At 54.9% G+C, this 15827-nt stretch overlaps 1 protein-coding gene across 3 annotated transcripts; it reads right to left on the bottom strand.

The window, feature by feature from the left end:
* Positions 1 to 408: 408 nt before the first annotated feature.
* Positions 409 to 11931, bottom strand: LOC101281720 (polyunsaturated fatty acid lipoxygenase ALOX15B). Of its 3 annotated transcripts, none has more exons than XM_033422924.2 (14): positions 11180 to 11547; positions 10877 to 11120; positions 10536 to 10617; positions 7209 to 7331; positions 6808 to 6911; positions 5346 to 5518; positions 4962 to 5108; positions 4658 to 4861; positions 3537 to 3623; positions 2989 to 3158; positions 2679 to 2800; positions 2481 to 2581; positions 2234 to 2404; positions 409 to 1823 (listed from the first exon to the last, which is right to left on the bottom strand). In XM_033422924.2, the coding sequence occupies exons 1-14, from the start codon at positions 11324 to 11326 to the stop codon at positions 1644 to 1646; spliced, it is 2055 nt and encodes a 684-aa protein (XP_033278815.1). In that variant the 5' UTR covers positions 11327 to 11547; the 3' UTR covers positions 409 to 1643. The 3 variants fall into 3 exon arrangements, with proteins under 3 accessions (XP_033278815.1, XP_004266927.1, XP_033278816.1); XM_004266879.3 differs by having other exon boundaries at positions 10877 to 11099; positions 11180 to 11544; XM_033422925.2 differs by lacking the exon at positions 4962 to 5108 and having other exon boundaries at positions 11180 to 11931.
* Between the last annotated feature and the right edge of the window lie 3896 nt (positions 11932 to 15827).

Below are 15827 nucleotides of genomic sequence, written 5' to 3'. Positions count from 1 at the left end.
AGCCATTAAGAGTTAAACCTGGTCTTTCTTGATGAAGCAATTATCAAGCTAAGATCTGAAGGAAGAGGAAACATTAACCAGGTCTAAGATGTGGAGCGGGAACAGTATGTGCAAAGGCCCTGTGGTTGGAAGGAGTCGACCACACTTTATACCTTTACTCAAAAGTCCCCTTCTAAAGAGCTCTTGCCTGGCTACTCTATATCTAAATTTGCTCCCCTATACTTTATACAGTAAGTCCCCTACATACGAATGAGTTGTGTTCTGAGAGCACGTTCATAAGTCCAATTTGTTCCTAATTCCAGCAAATTTAGCCTAGGTACCCAACTAACACAACTGGCTGTACAGTACTGTACTGTAATAGGTTTATAATATTTTTCACACAAATAATCCATAAACAAACACAAAACATAAAGAAAACATTTTTAATCTTACAGGACGGTACCTTGAGAAGTACAGCAGTGCAGTACAACAGCTGGCGCTTCTCAGCAGTACCAGCTACATCACCACTGCTTCTATTCCTGCTTCCAGACATCCTGGGCTTGAAATAAAGATACTGTACTGCTGTACTCTATACAGCGCTGTACAGTAAAGTACACAAAAGCACAACCACTTGCAGAGGATGCAGGGACATGACAATATATACCAGACACGGGAGCTAACTTAGGTGATTGGATATGCGAAAGCATGTTCGCATCTTTAAAAGCTGGCTACTTGAAGGTTCGTGTGTAGGGGACTTACTGTATTATCCTTCCCTGATTTATAGCTTCTCTTCAGCACTTATCACTCTTTAATGTAGTATTTATTTATTTTTTTAATTAAAAATTTATTTATTTATTTATTTTTGGCTGTGCTCAGTCTTCTTTGCTGCGCGCGGGCTTTCTCTAGTTGCGGCAAGCGGGGGCTACTCTTCGTTGCAGTGCACGGGCTTCTCATTACGGTGGCTTCTTTTGTTGCGAAGCACGGGCTCTAGGCATGTGGGCTCCCGTAGTTGTGGCACACAGGTTTAGTTGCTCCACCACATATGGGATCTTCCCGGACCAGGGCTCGAACCCGTGTCCCCTGCATTGGCAGGCGGTTTCTTAACCACCGAGCCACCGGGGAAGTCCCAGGGTATGTTTTTTTTAGAAAGCATATGTGGGCACTGCCTGCAAATCCCCGGCAGTAGGTCTTCCTTCTGCCCTGCTTCCCATGGCCCTTTCTCAGTGGGTTGTTCATTTTAAAGTTGGGACCATAGGTCACCATCAACCTCTCGAGCAGTTTTCAGGCGGGCCACGCCTTATGCTGCTGGACGGTCTGGAAGAGGGCTGCCCTTGAGCCGCATGACCATTAGGTCCAGTCAGCTGTGGTCAGTGGGATTGGGGGCAGGACTGTGTTCCCCCTATGGTACCCTTCCAGGGCGCTGTGGCTGTGCAGGACTTTGAGGCTTGGAGTCTTCAAAAGGCATAGTGGTGCCGTCCAATGAGCTTTTATTCTCTGGGGTTTTTTTTGTTTCTGTTTTGCGGTGTATTGGGGATGAGTTACACCAGACCCAGCAGGGGCATATGGGGGCCTGGTTTTCTGGGGAGTCCTTTTCTCTGGGTGGCAGGTAGCCTAGAGCTATGGGGTCAAAGGGATGTCATGTGGGGCCCTTTTCCCCAGGGGATTTAGATGGAGACGCTGTTCTCGATGATGGGAGGGTCCAGGTAGGTGTAGGGGAGCTCCAGGTCCTGGTTTCTCTCCTGGATGTCTCGCGAGATCTGAGCCAGGCGGCTCTGGAAGGCCGCGATGCTCCAGCACGGGGCCGCCTCCGTGAAGTGTTCTTCCGGGTAGGTGCCCAGGGACCGCTGGGAACCAAACACAAGGCTGGGTGGAGGGGCTGCTTTGCAGCCGGGACCCGCCTTAGCCATCCACCCTGGGGGACCTGAAGCAGCCTACGACTGAGCCTCACCCGTGCCCCCTCCCCCTGAACAGTGATGATTACTGCAGGCAGCTCTCGGGGATGAAAGCTCAAGTGAGAGTTTTAAAGGGGGCGGCCTCACTGGAACATATCACACGTTGCCCTTGCAGCTAAGGGTGACTCTGCATCATCTCATTTGGCCATTTGACCCCTTGTGAGATGTCCAATGCCCTCGTGTCCTCCTGGGAAGACTCACCGGGGTCTCATGGCACAGTGGGGTGTGGGTCAGGGAGAGTAAACAGTGTCGCCTCCCTTACCCCAGGGCTGGCCTGGTCTGGCTCCCAGCCCCACACTCACTCTGTCTCCAGGCTCCTTGCTCAGTGCCCAGAGGGCAACGATGACATCACATGTGGCATTGACTGGTGGGAGGGTGGCTATGAACCTCTCCGGGCTTGCCTGGCCTTTAGAGGTGGGCGGTGGCAGCTGCATGGTAGGTGGCAGGTTGGGCATCCAGGCACTGAAGTCAAACTGAAGGCCGAGAGGGCAGAGTGAGGCTTGGAGCCCGCCCCCTCCGTCCCGCCACCCTGGCATTGACCCTTCTCACCTGCCCTGTACCGACAGCGGAATGCTTGGCCGAGCAGGTGAATATCACCATAGTGACATACTGTATCAGGGCTTCCCGTGTCCCCAGGGAGGAGGGTACGCCTGCAGGGAGAGCTGGGCTGGGAACGGGGCTACCAGGGTCCTGAGGACAATGCCGCAGTGGCCTGAGGGTAGAACCTAAGAACCGAGGTCCCCCTACCTGAGCTCTCCCGGCCTAGGAAGCCCTCGGAGAAGATCTCCCACACCCAGGCCTGGAGTTCACTGTCATCGCGGACAGACTCATCGCTCAGGTAGTAGATGCCGATCATTTCGGAGACAAAGCTGCAAGGCGCACGGGGTTCCATCCCAGCTGTGAACCCCGACCCTCTCTGAGGAGTGCCCCCGCCTGGTCCCAGTGCTATTAACGTCCGGCCCTCCTCCTGGTGGACGCCTCCCTGGGCCTTCCTTCTCCTTCCCAGTCTTCCTTCCTGTCCCCCAAGGCCCCAGCTCTCTGGGGCTGGCCCCCTCACCATTCCACTGCACCCCAGATCTGCATCCCATCATCCCGGTAGTAGTAGCCTGGGATGTCTTCAACTCCTCGGGCCCGGATATCCTCAGGCAGACACAGGACGGAATAGTTCAGCTGTTCCATGTACCTCTGTATCAGCTCAGAGAAACCTTCAATGCCAAGGCCTGTGGACTGGGAAACGGGACTCCTGGGTACCACAGCCCTTGCCCCAGAAGCAGGAGGTAATAGTGGTTGGGGAGACAGGGCCACTCCCACCCCAAGACCCCAGATTCTTTTTTTTTTTTTTTTTTTTGGCGGTACGCGGGCCTCTCACTGTTGTGGCCTCTCCCGTTGCGGAGCACAGGCTCCGGACGTGCAGGCTCAGCGGCCATGGCTCATGGGCCCAGCCGCTCCACGGCATGTGGGATCTTCCCGGACCGGGACACGAACCCGCGTTCCCTGCATCGGCAGGTGGACTCTCAACCACTGCGCCACCAGGGAAGCCCAAGACCCCAGATTCTTTACAGTGAAGGAATATCCCATCCCCACCCTCCCTAAAGCAGTCCTTACCCTGTCCACCACCTTCCCGGGGGCAATGAGTAGCTCACGGGCCAGCGTGTTGATGTGCAGGGTGTACCGTGTGTGTGGGATCAGCAGCTGTAAGGGCCAGAGAAGGCAGAGCTAGGCGAAGCCTGGGTCTCTGTGGCCCCAGACCCGCCCCCCCATAGAGGAACCCAGGCTTGTCAATCACACATGGAGAGAGATGACAGGGACAAGGGGGCAGCCTGGGATAGGGATCAGGGCTCCAGGCCCAGTGATGGGGGCTAAGGTCCACCAGCATCCTGTTCTGTGACCTTGAGCATGTGTTTTCCTCTCTCTGGGCATCAGATCACTGGGCAAATGAGAGGGCTGATGTGGACAGCACTATGAATCCCTCCAGCTCTGGCCTCCTGTGATTTCCTAACCCCAGGCAGGCAAAGCACCGTGATAACCAGGGCCTGCGGGCCTGGCAATGTGAAATGGTCCCCTAGAGACCACGTCTGAGTGCCAGGCCCTGGGAGCTGTAGATTGTCAGAAAGAATCAGCCTGGATTGAAGAGGACAGAGTAGGGCCTGCATCCAGGACCCAGGAGACTGTCTAAGGAAGAATCAGAAAATGTGAGTAGCTGTGGACCCCTCATCTTCACAGAGGAGAGGCTCCAGGTCCCTGGAGGAAATGAATCTGGGCCATCTGAAGGCTTAGCAGAGCCCACCTTAGAGACACGGGTCTCCCTCCCAGGGCTCCCCACCCTGCAGCTATCTGCAGAAAACCTGTTGGTCAAAGCCATGTTCACACTTTGGCATCTGTCAGCCCCAGGTCTCTCCTTTCCTAGGAGCTGGGCTTCTGTGATCGCTGTTGGCTTGAGCTCCCCTAAGAAGAGAATCTCTCTGGGGCATAGCCTGCTCTCACATGAGGTCCTCTCCCTCGCGCCTGTCCTCATCACCTCACCCTAGCTCAGGGCCTGCTGGAAAGCAGCCTCTCAGGGGAACTGTGCAGGGAGATGCTGCTGAGGCAGAATGGGGGCTCAGCATCTCAGCCTGAAAGGACAGGGCCACGTGGGGACAGGCGGCATAGGACCCCGAAGGGCAGGCCCAGGTGCAGCGACCTGCAGGCTTGGGGCACAGTCTGGGTCGTCTTGCTGGGCCACTGACCTTGAAGAGTGGGTGGCAGTGAGGCAGCTGGCGCAGCGTAGCCAGGGTGAAGACCTCGGTCACCAGGTGTACCTGTAACAGGTGTGTGAGGGCCTCGTGGATGGAGAACTCGGCATTGCGCACCCACGTCTTGGCCAGCAGCCAGTCCCACTTGTCGTCGCTGGGCAGAAAGATGGGGCTGTCGGGCCCAGGGGTCTGGCTGAGCTATAGGAGAGGCCAGTGGGGAGAGGCAGCCTTGAGTGTCTGCCAACCATTTAGTCAGACCTCTCCCTGCCCCTGCCCTGTCGCCTGCCCGGCTGCTGACCTGGATGGCGAGGGGCAGCAGGGGCCCACACCCTGGGCGCTGGTATAGCAGGGTCATTGGGGCCGCGGAGAACTGAGGCCTCCTATTAATGACATTGGTGCGGATGCCAGAGAGGATGCCGTAATCCACCAGGAACAAGGACCCTTTCTGCAGGAGAGAGAAGGGGAGCCAGGGCTGCCATCTGGCTTTCTAAAGGCAGAAGGTGGGGAGTAGGGGGGTGGGGAGAGGATTCAGGGCCAGGATACTGTGCACGGGAGAGGGTGTTCCTGGCACGTAGCACACAGTAGGTCCTTAACAAATGTGAGTGTTATTCCTCTCCAGTAGGGGATGGGCCCAAAGCACTGAGATGGGGGTGTGCAGAGCCAGGACTCCTGTGCCCCTCACCTCCAGCTCAGCCTGCAGACTCGTCCCGGGGCCCAACACTGGGGCCACCATGGCATCAGTGACAGGGAAGTTCTTTGGGAGGTGGCGACAGCGGCGGATCAGGACCGGGTTGAGGCCATTCAGGAACTGGTAGGCGAAGAAGGCATCCTCCTGCCAGTGCTCAAACACATACTCTGCAGGGGGGCAGGGGAGATGGGACCAGTCACCCCAGCGCCCAGGGGTCTCCCCCTGAGCGCCATTGTGGCGTTTCTCCTGCGTCCATCCTGTGCTCCCCTCTCTTCTCATGCAGTACTTCCCAGGGTGACCTCCTCTGACCCCTTGGCTTCAGTTCACCAACCAGCAAACCTTAGTCCCCAGCCCACCAGTCCCACCATCTACCTGCCATCTCCAACCCCATGACTCAAACACAGTATATCGGAGGCTGAACATGGGCTCCTGCTCTAGCCCAGTCCCCAGCCCATTGCCTGGCATCCCGGGAATGGCACCTTCATCCACTGGATTGCAGGTGGCAGAGCCCGGAGTCCTCTCGGCAGCTCCCCCCATCCTCCGCCCATCGAGTCCCACCGATTCTCCATCCTCAGTAGCTCTTGCTCCACACGTCCACTCCATCTCAGCTGTCACTGCCTCGCTGAGGATTCCATCCTCTGCTGACCACAGCCAGAGCCTCATAACTGGTCCTCCTGCTTGCACTCCTGTCCCCTAACAGCCCCCTCCCCACGGCACATCTGGCCACAGTACTCCCCAGCTGGCAGCTGGTTGAAGGTCCCACTGCCCTTAGGAAAGGCCCGAGCTCCTGCCACGGCCTCCACAGTCCTGCACGGCCCAGGGCCCATGCACGTCTCCTGCTTCGCCTCCTGTCTTCCTTCCCTGGCTCAATCCCCTTTGGCCACAGCAGCATCTTTCCCCTCAAAGGTCTCCACTCCTTCCATCTTCAGGGCCTTCACATGCACCGGACCGCCCCCCCCGAACCTGAAGCACCCTCTGCGCTCACACACCATGCCTGGCGCTGTTGACACCTCCCCACTTTGAGGTCTCAGCATAAAAGTCACCTCCGTAGAGAGTTCCCTAGCTGGACTAGGCCAGGTCCCCCTTTTACACACTCTCACTGGAGCTGATGCACAGGTTTCATAAGCGAAACTCATTATTTGCCTTTGAGCCTAATGTCTACTTGTCTGCTCAACTGGGAGCCCTGTGGGGGCAAGGACTGTGTCCACAGTCCCTAAGCGAGTGTCTCATGTGTAGTAGCCCAACAAGTGTCTGATGGATACAAGGCATTAGAAGGTCAGAGGTGCCCCCACGACACGTCCTTTTCTGTGTCTGAGGAGAAAGTAAGGTCTCGTGGGAGTCAGGGGCCTGCCCAGGGTCACACAGTGAACTGGCGCTTGGTTTTCTGAGATTCCTGACAGCCAGGAGAGCTGATACCCCAGGGAAGAGGTCTGGAGCCCCGGCTGGAGCCCCTCACCCACGGCTGGGGTCTTCCAGAAGTTGAACACACTTCTCATCTCCTCCAGGCTCTTCCAGAGCCCCTTGCGGTCCAGCAGCCCTTTGAGTTTCAGATGTGCCAACCTGCCAGAAGATGTGAAAAGTGGGGAGAGGGAGGCAAGAGGCCCTGGGAGACCCGCCCGCGTTGGCTAAGCTTATCCATCTTGGGGTCCTGAACCAGCCTCCAGGGGGGGGGCGTGGTAGTCACTGCCCCTGAGGTCATCCTCACCTTGTTGGAACAGGTGGTGAGCAGAGGCCGTGCCCTGGGCTGGGCTGTGTGACCCACATCCCTGATGGTGGGGGAGCTGAGTGGGGGAGGGCAGAAGGCAGGGGTACCCGTACATCTGAGGCCCAGGGGCAGGAGAGGGTGGGCATCCTCACATCGAGCTGCCTCGCAGGTAGAAGGTGATGTTCTTTGCCAGAGAGTATTTGATGTTGAGGTCCAGGTTTTTTATGGTCTCCTCGTTGAGGCAGCGAGGCCAGCCTGGGATGTAAGTCTTCCAGCTGGAGGGAGGACCAGGGAGGCAGCCAGCTAGAAGCCTCAGGAAAACCACTGACTAGGGAGAGGGAGTGGCAGACCCCTTGGAGGCCCTGGTCAGGGCCAGCCCCCTTCCACAAACAGGGGTCTTCCTGGGCTCTGCCCTTCCCCTCCACCCTCAAGGCCGCAGGGAGAGCTGCCATGTTCCCACAGCCATGTTCTCCCCTGGTCAGTTGATTGGTCCAGGGTTGGGCACCTGGCCAGAGCAAGGCCAATCAGAATCCTTCCCAGGGAATTGGAGATTGGGGCTGGACCAGAGGTCATCTCTCGCTGGATATCTGGGTTATAGCACATAAACACCAGGACTGGGAGACTTCCCTCGTGGTGAAGTGGTGAAGAGTCCGTGCTTCCAATGCACGGGGCCCAGGTTCGGTCCCTGGTCAGGGAACTAGACCCCATGTGCGTGCCGCAGCTAAGAGTTTGCCTGCCGCAACTAAGAAGACTGCCTGCCGCAACTAAGACTGGGCACAACCAAATAAATAAATAAATTTTTAAAAATAATTAAAAATAAAGGAGTTGCTATTTAAAAAAAAAGGCCATTTTCCACTGCGTGGACTGGGAACCAAAGAAAGCTGTTCTGCAGGGAGAGAGGAAAGTGAAGCCAGAGAGAGAAGCATCTAGGGGGCTCCAGAGACAGGGGGAGAGTCACCCTGGCTTCTGGCCCGTAAGATCTGGCTACGCTTCCAGCCCTCACTTCTGTGACCTGTTGACGCATTCCCATTTTTTCTGTCTGCTAGCTGGAGTCTGTTATCGTTCTTGCAACCACAAAACTCCTGACTAACACAGATGCATCACAGAGCGGAGGCTGTCCTGAAGGTGGGAACACAGGAAGGCGTCAGTTGCCTTTGGCAGGCATCCCGTGGAGAGACACTTCAGCCTCCAAAGCTTGGGGGAGCCCAGAAATGTACTCTGGCCCGGCCTAAAGAGATCTAGCCTCTTTAAATCCCTTTATCCAGCAAGCAACACAGCCTGAAGACCTTTAGGTGAAATGGTAAAATCATGTCCCTGCAAAGCTGAGGACCCCCAGCCAGTCATCCTCTCATTCCCTCCCTCATTCATTCTTTGGTTCATTCCGTCATTGCCTTTGGGTTTGAACAGGCAACTTCAGAGCACAATTTGCAGTTAAAGTACACTGCCACCAGGTGGTGGCCAAACCCTGCTTCTCCAACTTTAATGCACAAAAACTTAGTTCCCCCAGGGATCTTGGTAAGATGCAGATTCTCATCAAGTAGGTTTGGGGTGGCCCAAGACCCTGTATTTCTAACAAGCTCCCAGGTGATGCCGACCCTGTGGACGTGAGACCTCACTCTGAGTACTGAGGGCGTAGCCACTTGGATCAGAGGTAACTGAGGGGCATTACGAACCTCGGTACACACGTGTGCAGGGCTTTGCGGCTGACAAGCTACATTCTCAACCATCTTCTCATTTGTTTTTCCTAATAACACAAATCAGCCTGGTATTCTTAGCTCCTTTTGCAGAAGAAATTAAGGATCAAAAAGGTTAACTAATTTGCTTAAGATTTCACAGCTCCTTTCGGCAGGGCCTAGGCTGGCCTTGCGTCTCCTGACTCCTGTGTCCTTGTTTTGCCAAGAAAGGAAGAAAGGCCACTCCACAGACACAGCTCCCTCCATCTGTTCCCTCACCTGGGGCTGATGCTGGCAGATTAGGCGCCATGGTTTTCTCTGGGATGTAATTCACAACGCACGTGGAATCACCAGGAGCCAAGTAAGCCTGCAGCTGCTGTGCCCCCAGAGACCTAAAGCGCAAGCCTGCAGCCCGCTCTTCAGACAGCAGCCCAGTTGGCCAGACCATGACCTTTTGAACATTTGCTCGCGCGTGTGGTCCCTGGCTTTCTGCCTTAGAAGTCCTCGCCAGCGACCCAGAAAGACTCCAGCAAGAGTGAGGCATTTAAAAGCAGTGGGTTTCAGGGCTTCCCTGGTGGCGCGGTGGTTGAGAGTCCGTCCCCTGCCGATGCAGGGGACGCAGGTTCGTGCCCCGGTCCGGGAAGATCCTACATGCCGTGGAGCGGCTGGGCCCGTGAGCCATGGCTGCTGAGCCTGCGCGTCCGGAGCCTGTGCTCCGCAATGGGAGAGGCCACAACAGTGAGAGGCCCGCGTACCGCAAAAAAAAAAAAGAAAAAGCAGTGGGTTTCAAACTTCAGTGGGCATGAGTCATCTGGAAGGCTTGTTAAAACAATATTGCTAGCGGAACTTCCCTGGTGGGGCAGTGGTTAAGACTCCCTGCTCCTAATGCAGGCGGCTTGGGTTTGATCTCCGGTCAGGCGCAGCCCCCCCAAAAAAACAACCAAAAAACAAAAAAAACCCCAATATTGTTAGCAACAAGGATTTACTGTTATCGCTACAGGGAATTATATATCCAGCGTCAACTACAATTTGGCCCTTGCCATCCTCCTCTACAAGGACAAGGACTAAATCATGTGTTGCTGCAGTTGCTGACTTTCAACTCCCAAAGGAGTTCAGGGTGGGGAGCAGAAATGAGGCATTCTGTGCTCTGGGCAAAACGGGCAGAACAGGTTTTCAGATAGATATGATTTTATGAACCCAATTCTCGTATCACCTCATATCCAGAAAAGCACTAAAATCCTTCATGGTGACGACTGCTCTTCATGACTATTAGAAACCTTCTGCAAAACAAAATATGTGCTCGACTGCAAGAGCTCTCCCTTCACCAAAATCACATAGGTACTGACTTTCCCCACTACCTCTGTGGAGCAGTTTCTCAGAGCTGTCTGAAATGCCGTCTCCTGGGCTGTAGTCCTCATTTTACCCCAAATAAAACTTAACCCACAACTGTCATGCTGCACATTTTTATTAAGCTGACGCCAGTATCTTGTAATAACGTATAGTGGAATATAATCTGCAAATAAACAACCCAGGGCACGCTGCTGTACACCTGAAATGGACACAACGTTGTAAATCAACTAGACTTAAGTCAAAAACACCAACACTGCTGCCCCTCACCCTCAATATCTGATTCAGTAGCTATGAGGTGGGTCTGAGAAACTGTATTTCTAACGAGTTCCTGGAGATGCTGTGATTGGAAAGGACAGAGGACCAGGCAGGGACTTCAGGCCGCGTCAACACCAGCGGAACGAGGCTGACCCTCATCCCCTCGGCAACTCGCCTCCCCCCCAGTAACCCCCTCCTCACCTGTACGTCTCCCGCCTGGCCTGCAGCTCCTCCTGGCGCTGCTGCTGGAGGGTGGGGTGGCGGTCCTCCCGGGAAATCTTCGCTGTGGGAGCAGAGGAGCCGGTGGGGAGGACGGAGAAAGCCCCCTGACCTCCGGCCCCAGCTGCTCTCCCCTCCACTCCAGCCACCCCTTACCAGATCCCCTGCCCCCATAAGTAGTTTCTCCCACACCAGACTGCCACCCCACCCTCTTCCCCCAAACTCCCTGTCCCTCCCCCTCGGCCACACCGGCTCACCTCTCCACTCCCCTTGCCTTTCCCCCCAATACACCAGCCCCTTCCTCCCTCCTGTGTCCCCCTCACCTGTCCCCTCCCGCAGTACCAGGCTCCCCTGGTCCTCCAGCCACTGGTAGCAGGGGAAGCGGAGGGGGGCGCCCCGGGGCGGCGTGAGCTGGACCCAGCGGCAGAACCAGGCGTCCGAGGCCAGGGGCCAGAAAGGACGGAGCAGCGTGGGGGGAGCCTTGTGCACGCGCAGCAGCAGCACCCGGCCCACGTCCTGGGGGCACGTCACCTTGAAGTCCTCCTCCTGGGGGGCAAGTTTAGTATCCTAGAGCACCGCCTCTCCTGCTCCCTCCGCCGCCGCCCCCACCCCCACCCCACACTCACAGCGCCGGCGCTGAACTCTTTGCCGAAATGGTCCAGGGGCAGTGGCAGGGTCTCTCCTTCGGTCCCCACGATGATGACAGACATTTTGTCCCACGTGCCAGCCCCGAAGGCCTCCCCAGTGGATACCCTCACCCTGAACTCAGCCATAGTGACAGCTGGAGTCTGGCTCTCTGCTGCTCATCCGACGTAACTGCACAGCCCAGAGGCTCACCCCCAGGGACAGGCACCGCCCCACCCTGGCCAGGCCTTGTGGAGGTAACTCAGTTCCCACGGGGCCCATTACCACCCCCAAAAGCAAGCGCTGGCTCGGGGCAGAGAGGGCGTGGCTGAGAGGCAGGAAGGGAGGGATGCAGATGGGGGTTGGGGTGCTCTGAGACGTGAGGGACTGGGCGTCCTGAGGTTTGGGAAACAGAACATTTCAGTGATGGGTGGGGCCGGAGGGAGTTGGGATCCAGTGGAGTTCATGGGTTCGTTTGTCCCCCTCTTAGTTTCTTTGCCTCCTTAGCCTTTAAAAGCCTAGGCAGGACAAACTCCCCTCTTTCTACAAGTCTTCTTGGCCTGCCTTCATTATTTTATTTGATTCATGAATTATTTTGAGAACCTGCTCTGTGCCAGGTATTATGTTGGGTGCTGTGAGTATGGCCCCAGGCAAGGCCCAGTCTTTGCCCTTTTGCAGGTTAAAACTCAAGTGTGGAGGGCTTCCCTGGTGGCGCAGTGGTTGAGAGTCCGCCTGCCGATGCAGAGGACACGGGTTCGTGCCCCGGACTGGGAAGATCCCACATGCCGCAGAGCAGCTGGGCCCGTGAGCCATGGCCGCTGAGCCTGCGCGTCTGGAGCCTGTGCTCCACGACGGGAGAGGCCACAGCAGTGAGAGGCCCGCGTACTGCAAAAAAAAAAAAAAAAAAGATATCAGGGTGGCTGTGTCCATCGTAGCCACGTTGGTGATGATGATGAGCTGTGAGGGCTGTGGGGATTTTTCGGAAGTATGTGGGGAGGTCTTTTCTGGGCAATAGAAAAGCCCAAACAATAAACATCCCCTAAATAATTCAAGGAAAGCTTCTCATAGGAGGTGAGTTTTAAACTAGTGATGAAAAACTGATACAATTTTAATAGGCAGAGATGAACAAACAGGATAATCTAAACTCAAACCAGCCCGATAAAATATGGGAACATATTGGTTTATGTAACTGGAAAATTCAGGAGTAATGGCTTCAGGTCTGGATGGATCCAGGTGCCCAGAACATGTGTCAGGAATTGTGCTTCCTCAATGTTTCATTTCTGCTTTCTTCTATGTTGAACTGTGTTAGCTCATTCTCAGGCAGACTTTTCCCAAGTGGTGGTAGAAATGATAACCAGCAGCTCTGGGCTTCTATCCTTCCAGCTTAGCAACCCTAGCACAAAGACGATGTCACCCGCTTACTGCAGATGTTCTGGGGCTGACCCTCACTGAACTGGCCTTGGTCACAGACTCTGAAGCTAGGGCTGGAATTAGTCCCATACAAACTATATGGATTGAGGGTGGAGATGGGTGGATCCCCAAAGGAATTTTAGATGTGGGAAGAAATAGGCAAAAAAAAAAAAAAAATGTGTTTATTCTACCTTTTCTGGGAGAAGTCCCTCTCAGAAACCATCTGTCAGCGGATTGCTGACCTGAGTTTTTCAAAACTCTCAACCAAGGTTTAGAGGTCTTCTGAAATGGAGAGCTTGTTCTGGTTATCCATTGCTGCATGATAAACTACACTAAGACTCTCTCTCTTTTTTTAAAAAATGTATTTGTTTATTTAGTTTTGGCTGCGTTGTGTCTTCGTTGCTGTGCGCGGGCTTTCTCTAGTTGCGGTGAGTGGGGGTTACTCTTCGTTGAGGTGCGCCAGCTTCCCATTGCGGTGGCTTCTCTTGTTGCGGAGCACGGGCTCTAGGCGCATGGGCTTCAGTGGTTGTGGCTTGCAGGCTCAGTAGTTGTGGCGCACGGGCTTAGTTGCTCCACGGCCTGTGGGATCTTCCCGGACCAGGGCTCGAACCCGTGTCCCCTGCACTGGCAGGCAGACTCTTAACCACTGCGCCACCAGGGTAGCCTCGTCTTTATTGAATTTGTTACAGCATTGCTTCTGTTTTATGTTTCGGTTTTTTGGCCAAGGCATGTGGGATCTTAGCTCCCCGACCAGGGATCGAACCCGCATCCCCTGCATTAGAAGGCGAAGTCTTAACCACTGGACCGCCAGAGAAGTCCCAGCTGCTGCTTTCTGCCTTCAGTGATGAAGAAGGCTGGGGAAGCTACTCCCCAACCCCCAGGGGACTATACCCAGGATGGATCCAAATGTTGTGGGGACCCTCAGCTCATCCAACCTTTTTTTGTTTGTTTGTCTTTGGCTGGGCTGCGCGGCTCGCGGGATCTTAGTTCCCCGACCACGGATCGAACCTGGGCCCCCGGCAGTGAAAGCACAGAGTCCTAACCACTGGACCACCAGGGAATTCCCAAGCTTATCCAACTTTGAAGGCCCTCTTTAAGAAAAAGAATAGACAATTGGGTAGCGAGGCTTGGAAGGGACTTGTGCGGGTGAGAGATTGTGAAGTTTCACCTTCATCAGCTTTGCAGTGAAATCGCCTCTGCGCAGATAGAGAGGACGGCATCTCCAGCCAGCACCAGCAGCTGCTGAGCCAGAGTGAGACCAGGGGAATTTTCCTGATCCGGCAACCAGTTAAGCTTCTGCTGTATTCCTCCTTTGAAGAATGAGGGGGTGGGGGGTCCCAGGATCAAATGATGCCCCTATGTCCCTCCTCCCCTGATGGAGAAGCCAGAGTTGGCGGAGGAGAGAAGGAGCAGGCCTGCTCCTTCCCTCCTCCCCCACTACACCCCCCCCTCCCCACCCCCCCCTCCCCACCAGGGCCCTGACCGGCGTGGTGAGGAACAGACTTTCAGAGCAGATTAGGAAATGGGAGTTTTCAACTGGACTGGACTTTGGAAGGTACTGGTTGGAGAAATGTAAAATGGGTTCATGTTCATATCCCACCAAGTCAAAAGTCTTTAAGAATCTGATTACACAGACATTGGCTTGGAGTTTAAGTCGTGCTCTTGCAGAAAAGAATCAAGGGGTCACAAAGCAGGGCTGCCTGTGAGAGAAACATCTCCAGAGCATCGCTGAGAGGCACCCCGAGGCCCAGAGCCTGAACTCCTGGGTGTGCTTCCTGATCCCAAGATTTGCCAGAACTGCGGTGATTGGCAAGGCTTTTCACCACTGGGAGCCTCAGTTTCCATGTGTGTCAAATGGGTTGTGTGAGGATTAGGGGCCGTATATGGGGACGTGCTTTTTAGGTGATGGGATCGATGTTCCCTGTGACAGAATGGGTAAGTACCAGTGTGGCATGCCCTTCTCTGGGTCCAGGACCAGAGACCCAGACGCAGGGGTGGGTGGTAAAGTGCAATGTCCCTGGTGGAGGTAACAAAATGGCTTTAGTTTGGATGCGCGAGTCTCTAGACTGTGACAAACAAGCTCCTCTCTGTGGGAACCTGGGTTTTCCAGACATCGCAATTGTCCTTCTCCCCAATTTCTCTGCTCCCTTCCCCCTCTGGGAGCAGGGCAAGCCGCCTGTCCCACCCTAATCTCCTTGTCAAAGTCTAGTCACTAACTCACGAGGATGTTGACAAGCGAGATGCGCTGATCTTAGAGACATCACTTCACTCTCCTTTGCATCGTCTCCTCTGGGGCAGGACCTGAAAGATTCCTCCACCTTCTAAATGCTGAGTCAGCACGAGAGTCCCGACAAGGCTACCAGGCTGTGCGCCTTTTCTCTCACAAGGTCCTAACCTCTGCGTGGGTTAGGTTCCCCCGTAAATGGAATTTCAGGAACAGTCATACTGCAGGGAAGGGCCCGGCCTGACTCTCGGTGGAGTTGAGGCTTAGAGAGAGACATCATCTCTTGTCATTCATCCTTCACTCCCTCCTCCCTCCAAATTCAGTGTTTATCTCCTTTTCTTTCCTCTTAAACCGGTCCAACCCCCACTGCTTCCCACAATCCTTTTGAGACACTTTTGACTGCAAAGAACAGAATACCTGATTCAATCTGGCTTAAGCAAAGAAAACAACTTGCTATCCCATCGTACTGGACTAGCAGGAACTGGTTAAGCCTAGTGAAGGGTAGAGGCTCCAACAAGTGGCAGCAGGACTTAGTCACTGCCCATCTGTCGGTTCTGCTCCTTCTTTGTGGTGGCAAAACCACTCAGAGTCACATCCTCTCAGCAACCCCAGAGAAGAGATGCAACTTCTGCCCTTGGCTTCTAGCAATGTCTCAGCACGAAGCCTTGTTTGCTTCGACTGGGTCACCTGCCTGTCCTTGAAGCAATCCCTGTGGCCAGAGGGATGGAGCGATTGGGCAGGACTGGAGGGAGGTCTGGGGTCAGTTCCACAGGGACTGAGAGTGGGGCAGGGATGGTTGCCCATCATGGAGCAGACGGTTGCTAGGAAGGCAGAACACCCGACGTCCATCACGAGTCATCATGTCAGAAACATTGAGCCTGGGGCCGGGATAGCTGGGCTCAAAGAAAATAGATGACCAATGGGCTGGTCACCCATGGGTGGCTTTGGGATGTTCTCTCCTGTTCTAATGTGCCAGTGGTAGGCTCTGGAAGGGTCGGAGGTAGAGTGTGGGTTTT

The sequence above is a fragment of the Orcinus orca genome, chromosome 19 (genome assembly GCF_937001465.1).
Source record: "Orcinus orca chromosome 19, mOrcOrc1.1, whole genome shotgun sequence".
NCBI lineage: Eukaryota > Metazoa > Chordata > Mammalia > Artiodactyla > Delphinidae > Orcinus > Orcinus orca.
Note: the sequence above shows the minus strand (reverse complement) of the source record. Positions and strands in the feature narration are given on the sequence as shown.

What these genes read in the sequence shown, in the direction of transcription:
- LOC101281720 (XM_033422924.2), bottom strand. Translation starts at nt 11,326, where the DNA reads ATGGCTGAGTTCAGGGTGAGGGTATCCACTGGGGAGGCCTTCGGGGCT. An exon ending in GCCAGGCGGGAGACGTACAG is followed by an intron (nt 7,332 to 10,535) that starts GTGAGGAGGGGG and finishes TCCTCCCTCCAG; the next exon opens with CTGGAAGACTTACATCCCAG. An exon ending in GCAAGGAGCCTGGAGACAGA is followed by an intron (nt 1,824 to 2,233) that starts GTGAGTGTGGGG and finishes TTTGGTTCCCAG; the next exon opens with CGGTCCCTGGGCACCTACCC.